General features: G+C 41.2%; 1 protein-coding gene across 1 annotated transcript in view; it reads right to left on the bottom strand.

The window, feature by feature from the left end:
- Nucleotides 1-3020: 3020 nt before the first annotated feature.
- Nucleotides 3021-8403, bottom strand: part of LOC109879592 (zinc finger and BTB domain-containing protein 46) — a 207279-nt gene continuing 201896 nt past the window's right edge. The window contains exon 6 of the mRNA XM_020471765.2: nucleotides 3021-8401. Within this exon, the coding sequence (XP_020327354.1) occupies nucleotides 7961-8401 (441 nt within the window). The 3' untranslated portion in view covers nucleotides 3021-7960. The remainder of the gene's footprint in view (nucleotides 8402-8403) is intronic.

The following is an 8403-nucleotide window of genomic DNA, read 5'->3' as shown; positions in this document are numbered from 1 at the left end:
GAGGTCCCATGGTGTTTATACTTGCGTACTATTGTTTGTATAGATGAATGTGGTACCTTCAGGTGTTTGGAAATTGCTCCCAACCTCTGTTGGAGGTTTACAATTGTTTTTCGTTTTTCTGAGGTCTTGGTTGATTTCTTTTGATTTTCCCATGATGTCAAGCAAAGAGGCACTGAGTTTGAAGATAGGCCTTGAAATACATCCACAGGTACACCTCCAATTGACTCAAATTATATCAATTAGGCTATCAGAAGCTTCTAAAGCCATGACATAATTTTTCTTGAATTTTCCTTTTTTATTTAAGGCATAGTCAACTTAGTGTATGTAAACTTCTAACCCACTGGAATTGTAATACAGTGAATTAAATGTGAAATAATCTGTCTGTAAACAATTGTTGGAAAAATGACTTGTGTCATGCACAAAGTAGATGTCCTAACCGACTTGCCAAAACTATAGTTTGTTAACAAGAAATGTGTGTACTGCTTGAAAACTGGGTTTTAATGACTCCAACCTAAGTGTATGTGAACTTCTGACTTCAACCTAAGTCTATGTAAACTTCTGACTTCAACTGTAAGTGTATGTGAACTTCAGACTTCAACTGTACCTGTTTATACAAGGTCACACAGTTGACAGTGCATGTCAGATCAAAAACGAAGCCATGAGGTCGAAGGAATTGTCCGTAGAGCTCTGAAACAGAATTGTGTTGAGGCACAGATCTGGGGAAGGGTAACAAACGATATCTGCAGCATTAAAGGTCCTAAAAAACACAGTGGTCTCCATCATTCTTAAATGGAAGAAGTTTGGTATCACCAAGACTCTTCCTAGAGATGGCCACCCGGCTAAACTGAGCAATTGGGGAGAAGGGCCTTGGTTAGGTAGGTGACCAAGAACCCAATGGTCGCTCCAGAGTTCCTCTGTGGAGATGGGAGAACCTTCCAGAAGGACAACCATCTCTGCAGCACTCCACCAATCAGGCCTTTATGGTAGAGTGGCCAGACGGATGCCAATCCTCAGTAAAAGGCACTTGACAGCCATCTTGGAGTTTGCCAAAAGGCACCTAAAGACTCTCAGACCATGAGAAACAAGATTCTCTGGTCTGATGAAACCAAGATTGAACTCTTTGGCCTGAATTCCAAGTATCACGTCTGGAGGAAACCTGGCACCATCCCTAAAGGGAAACATGGTGGTGGCAGCAACATGCTGTGGGGATGTTTGTCAGCGGCAGGGGCTAGGAGACTAGTTAGGATCGAGGGAAAGATGAACGGAGCAAAGTACATAGAGATCCTTGATAAAAAATATGCTCCAGAGCACTCACAACCTCAGACTGGGGTGAAGGTTCACCTTCCAACATGACAACGACCCTAAGCACACAGCCAAGACAATGCAGGAGTGGCTTGGGGACAATTCTCTGATTGATTCTCTTGAGTGGCCTAGCCAGTGCCCCGACTTGAACCCGATCGAACATCTCTGGAGAGACCTGAAAATAGCTGTGCAGCGACGCTCCCCATCCAGCCTGACAGCTTGAGAGGATCTTCAGAGAAGAATGGGAGAAACTCCCCAAATACAGATGCGTCAAGCTTGTAGTGTCATACCCAAGAAGACTCGATGCTGTAATTGCTGCCAGAGGTGTTTCAACAAAGTACTGAGTAAAGGGTCTGAATACTTATGTAAATGTGAATGTACATTTCCCATAAAAACAATTTAAAAAAAAATGTCTATGGGATATTGTGTGTTTATTGATGAGGGAAAAACAATTGAATCCATTAAATGGAATAAGGCTGTACCGTAAAAAAAATTGGGGGAAAAACTCAAGGGGTCTGAATACTTTCCGAGTGCACTGTATATAATGAAGTATAATACTGAATAACTTGTATTTATTCTTTAGGGAAACGTTGGGGGGAAAATAACATGAAAAGGACACAGGATATCTAAAACTGTTTTTAAAGCAGAAACCGTATCAGACAGACAGGTTAGAGCCAACCTGAGACCAGTCATGTCCAGACCAACTATATATAGTATGTAGACACCACTTCAAACTAGTAGATTTGGTTGTGTCTAGGTGAAACAACAGCTTAGCCGCGAAGTGGTAGGCCTCACAAGCTCACAGAACAGGGCCGCCAAGCGCTGAAGACTGTCTGTCCTCGGCTGCAACACTCACTACCGAGTTCCAAACTGCCTCTGGAAGCAACATCAGGACAATAACTGTTCATCGGCAGTCCTTAGTTCAACTCAGACCACACTGAACCTTTAGGTGTGCCAGTGACCATATTTATTTACTATTAAGTGAAATATCTAAAAGCCACCTTTAACTATTGTCTTAAATGACAGCTGTTTGTTAGACTGCCTATCAGGACTCTAAATATACTAAGGTATATTTTATGTATATATGGTATACTATGGAAACGTGATAGTATGATCAACTTAGTAGATGGTATACTATGTAAATATTCATGTGCATCATTATAATAGTCCTCTGTCTTCATCTTTTGTGTCGTTTTAATATTAATACATATGCATGTGTGCATCATTATAATGTAACTCATCTTTTGTCTATTTTTTGTAATATCTTCATTTATCCTCCATTTATCCTCCCACTTGTAGTGTTTTCAAAATATTCCTTCACATATATACCCCCAGAATACCCATCAAGAGAGGCATAATATGGCAAACTGTGTAGAATTTCAGGAAATGCATTTTAAAATTTCATCAAAAAATGGGGGAGTACCCCCCATCTAATGTTCATCCTCCCAATATCTACACCACATTTCTCCCTTGGTTTGTGTGTGTGTGTCACAAGATCCGGGATGAAGTTTCTAGTAAGTACAGATCTAGGATCAGCTTCCCTCCCCTAATTCTAACCTTGGCCATCAATGGGGAAAATGTGAAACTAACCCAAGATCAGCATGTAGGGGCAACTTCACCCTTCATTGATGTAAAGCCTCCTTTTCCCTCATGACGAACGGGTGTATTACTGACGTAGAAACCAGTTTGACATGAACACAAAATGTACAACACACAACTTATTTTCAGCAGCAATTTCCAAATTTATTGAGACTGATTTGTTTTGCAAATAATAGTCAAGCTAATTTCCACTAAACATTAAGTTAGAACGAGGCCTGGGTTAGCCCTTTAGGCTAGCCCTCACAACAGGACGGTAGGGAAGTTCATGTTTGGCTATAAAAACAATCAAGGGATCATCACTATACAGAAAATGTTCCCACTTTAATCCTCCCAAACAGAACAAGGTTTTGATTATTCAACACATCTTCGTTACAAACACAGGTTTATGATATAATCAATATAAAGTCAGTATCATATTGAACAAAATTCCCAAACAGAACCGTAAAGTTTCAAGCATCTCACTTTACAAATGAAAGACACCTTGCGAAACATGAGAGAAAATAAATAATATATAATAGTAATATCAATTTATATATATATGAACACATCACTCTTAGTAAAGAACAGAGTCGAAAATAAAAAGTAAGAATTTTGAAATATAGTATACTCTTCATATCACCATGTCTATGGCTTTGTGATTTGCACATATGAATCAAGCTATACAGGCTAAATCAGGATTTGAGTTTTGTACACATCTAAGAAAGGAATCGCCATATTCATCTTCTGACAGCTCCAGTTGTTCCTGGTGTGAAATGAGCCAGCTGTGTGCGGATGTTAGAGACTTTGGTATGACAAATGAACAGAGACGTGCAGTTTAGACCATAAAACCACAAAAGGATTAACTCAGAAACAGAAACACATAGCTGCATTTTGTTTTTGTCTCAAATTTGCACCTGTGATTGAGATAAAATATATGATTTCCGTTTCTCTTGAAACACACACACACACCCATGCAGGCACACCCACACACACACCCATGCAGGCACACCCACACACACACCCATGAAGGCACACCCACACACACACCCATGCAGGCACACCCACACACACACCCATGAAGGCACACCCACACACACACCCATGCAGGCACACCCACGCACACGCCGGTAAAACAGATCGAGGCACATTGTTGAGGGGATTGGATGGCAAATATTTCCTGAATTACAACCCAAGACAAGGAAGAAGAAGACACAGGCAGGTGATGATGAGAAGAGAACTAAAGTAGATCAAAATACCTGTGTTCACAGGAGTCTGGACTGGAAAAGCACTGGGTGGATGACAGAGAAATATCACTGATACTGCACTACTTCCAAATACACTTCTGGACAATCCCATTATATTCATTTAACATTCAACATATCCACCCAACGTCATTTGTTTCCTTTCTGAAAACTTCAACAGATTAGAGATTGCTGATGGATGGGTCAAATTAATATAATGCAACTTGATTAAAGCTCGTCATCACACATGGAGAAGGCATTTCCAACCAGTGAAATCAAACAGACAGCAGAGGGGTGTTCGTTGGATACGGTGTTTAGCATTGGGACAGATGGGAAAATTGAAGTGTGGTAGATTGTATGTTTGCAACCACCTCCGGCAAACCAACTCCAATTCCCAGAGCCAACATTGTGGCTCACTCTGTTCCTGTACCTTGTAGCATCCAGGCACTCCAAAACATGTCTTGTAGGTCTGGAAGGACCTTGCCCTTTGATAGGCCAAGTTGAAATATATAATATTTACACCAGTCCGATCATTTCAGACCTACAAAAAGTATATAGGGGTTGGGGCCAGGTGTTAGACTTGGGATCGGCCTTATTTTTTTATCTTTCTTTAACTAGCCAAGTCAGTTAAGAACAAACTCTTATTTTCAATGACGGCCTAGGAACAGTGGGTTAACTGCCTGTTCAGGGGCAGAATGACAGATTTGTACCTTGTCAGCTCGGGGGTTTGAACTTGCAACCTTCCGGTTACTAGTCCAACGCTCTAACCACTAGGCTACCCTGCCGCCCCAGGATATACAGTAGAACACACCTTTGGAAACCAGGGCAACAAGACCAGTAAAGAACAGAGGGGTTAGAGATGCGATCTCCAGCAGGTCTAGACTAGCAGGTCACAACGCTCTTCATATACAAGTATACCATATGTATACAAGCTGAAAAATAAACTAAATAACTACATCCAAACAAAATTATTAGACCACAATGAACTGAAAATATTTGCACCTGCACAAGCACGGTTGAAACAAAAGCACTTGATACAATGTCTTAGATTGTTTTTGGTATAATGTTAATGAATTAGTGTATGTCAGTAATATAGACGCATGTGCCATACTGTACACACAGTAAGTTCTGATCCATAGCTAACTTAGAATAACTTCGTCTAATTTGTCTTTCTCTGTACAAACCAAATACATCAGAAAACCATAGAACTGTCACGATATAACTAATCAGAAAAGCAGAGAACTGGCTGATATAACTAATCAGAAAAGCAGAGAACTGGCTGATATAACTAATCAGAAAAGCAGAGAACTGGCTGATATAACTAATCAGAAAAGCAGAGAACTGGCTGATATAACTAATCAGAAAAGCAGAGAACTGGCTGATATAACTAATCAGAAAAGCAGAGAACTGGCTGATATAACTAATCAGAAAAGCAGAGAACTGGCTGATATAACTAATCAGAAAAGCAGAGAACTGGCTGATATAACTAATCAGAAAAGCAGAGAACTGGCTGATATAACTAATCAGAAAAGCAGAGAACTGGCTGATATAACTAATCAGAAAAGCAGAGAACTGGCTGATATAACTAATCAGAAAAGCAGAGAACTGGCTGATATAACTAATCAGAAAAGCAGAGAACTGGCTGATATAACTAATCAGAAAAGCAGAGAACTGGCTGATATAACTAATCAGAAAAGCAGAGAACTGGCTGATATAACTCATCAGAAAAGCAGAGAACTGGCTGATATAACTCATCAGAAAAGCAGAGAACTGGCTGATATAACTCATCAGAAAAGCAGAGAACTGGCTGATATAACTCATCAGAAAAGCCACATGGCTCGCTGTCCACAACAAGGCCAAATGTAAAAGATTTCCTTATACAAGATATTAAACATCAAAAATAAAACGCATCCAGCACTTAATAATCATAATGTTAATAATGTAATCATAACAACAATAGTCTTACTTCTGATCATCATAAGACTCAAAATGGTCAAATTACAGGAAATCATCAGAAGAAAATCAGTACACATCTCACACACGAAGGCATCCACACACTGTGCCCACAGAAGGCATTAGACAGAGTGGAGGGAATGTCTTTATAGTATAATCATTTCACTACAAAAACATGGATTTTCATAAATGACCTTTTCAAACAAAAGAAAGCGTCATAAAATCACACAACAGAACAGGCCACTCCCTGGATGGACTCAAGCAGAAGCCTGACCTTCTCTTTACAAATACAAACTCAAATACATGTCCTCACCAAAAAGAAAGATGAGCCATCATTTAAGGTCCACTAAGATGTAAAAGTGCGCATATTCTGTATTGATGGTGAAATATACAAATGATCACTAAACAGAGGTTTTAAAGAGTAAAGAGATACAACATGAGATGGAAGGACAGAATGGGTCAGGAGGAGAGACTCAATGTAAGCCTTGTAGCGACATGTACAATAGTTTTATAGTGTGATTGTTTTGGCATGAGATTTGACCCGTCATCATTGTGTATGTAGTCCGTCTCTCTCACCCCTCTATCGGCCCACTTGTCGTATAGGGAAATGGTACACAAATAAGCATTTCTTCACCTTTCCTCAGACAAGACAACCTCTCTCATTCTGGGAGTAAATGTCTGAAGTAGAGATCATTGTTAGTAACATAAGCATTTCTTCACCTTTCCTCAGACAAGACAAACTCTCTCATTCTGGGAGTAAATGTCTGAAGTAGAGATCTGGATACTGCATTGTTAGTAACATAAGCATTTCGCTGCACCGCTATATAACATCTATTAAACTGTGTATGCGACCAAAAAACGTTGATATCCTCTCTGAAAGTAGAGAGCAATTACATCTGGAGTGATGGGTTATGTTCCTGCATAGTGTTCCCTCTCTCCTCCCGTCTCTAACACTCCCTTTCTCTCCCTATCCTCAACGCTCCCTCTTGCTCAGTCTACTAGAATCCCTGTGGCTTGTTTGTATGTACATTTGCTCAACCTTTCATAATTCTCACCACAGCTCAACAGAAATGCATGGTAACTTAAGTGGAGGAGAAAGAACCCATTGAAAGGCATAGGCTTTATAATCAGCAAACTACAGCACAAGCATACTAATATCTATCTATATATATATATATATATATATATATATAGATATATAACAGTCATGAGGACATACAATATATCCTTAAAGGTAGGTGCGGTCACCAAGTTGTGTAGTTAAAAATCAGATTGAAAATGTAAACCACAGGTTGTGGGCATTGACAGGATTCTTGTCGACGTTAAAGTGCAAGTCTGTGGCAGTTTCACTCTGCAGGAGACAATGAGCCGACCGATGACCGACGCGTGCATCTTTGCAATAGATAAAAGATTGTCCCAAAAATGTATAGACAGTCTGCATGGCAACAAGACACCACCTTAGCATTTTTACAAACTGTTAACAATCCGTCATGTCAATGGCGACTGTGAACACAAATGACCACAGTCCAGCATCACCCAAGACCGTTTAATAAGTCCTCATTGGCCCCAGTGTGACATAGGTGGACAACTAAACCAATGGACAGACTCTGGTCTGGTCCTCATCAGAAACAAGAAAAACCAACTAAACTAAAGAGGAAAGGTGGGGAGAGGAAAGAGACTCTCTTCTCTCAACTGCTCTCCGTGGAAAACAATCAGCACAGGGCTCAGCTTGTGTGTGTGGCCCCTGTCAATATAGATCATTGTCATGTATCGCCCGCATACCCCACTCAGAGGAAGGCCTGCCCATGAACATGGGTAAAGAGAGCTGTCTCTGCCTGAGACATTCCAACAGATCCACAATAGATCCTAAAGGATCCCATGGGATCCTAAGAGATCCAGCCGAAATCCTTCTCGCTCCCGTTGTGCTGCACCCGCTCTGGCTCAGAGTCATTGCTCTCCTCCTTGTCATTGTCCATCGCCCCGTCTCCCGCCGTCATCATCCCTGAGTCATCCTTCCACTTCCTTCCCTTGTCATCCACCTCTCCTATTATCTCTCCATCCCCTTCCGTCATCATCTCTTCCTCTCCGTCACCGTCGCACTCTGTCTGGTCATCAGGGAAATGGTGGTCGCCGGGATACAGCTCGTCCTCTGGGGAGAGGTCTCCGCCCACTTCCCCGTTGTGGTCCAATAACGCGGCCATGCCCCGCCCGGAACAGTCAGCGCAGACGCCATGGCGACGGGAGCCGTGTTTGATTCCGACACTGGCTGCCGACATGAAGACCCGGCTGCAGACCTTACACACATACTTCTTGTCCTTACTGTGGACCT

The sequence above is a fragment of the Oncorhynchus kisutch genome, linkage group LG27 (genome assembly GCF_002021735.2).
Source record: "Oncorhynchus kisutch isolate 150728-3 linkage group LG27, Okis_V2, whole genome shotgun sequence".
NCBI lineage: Eukaryota > Metazoa > Chordata > Actinopteri > Salmoniformes > Salmonidae > Oncorhynchus > Oncorhynchus kisutch.
Note: the sequence above shows the minus strand (reverse complement) of the source record. Positions and strands in the feature narration are given on the sequence as shown.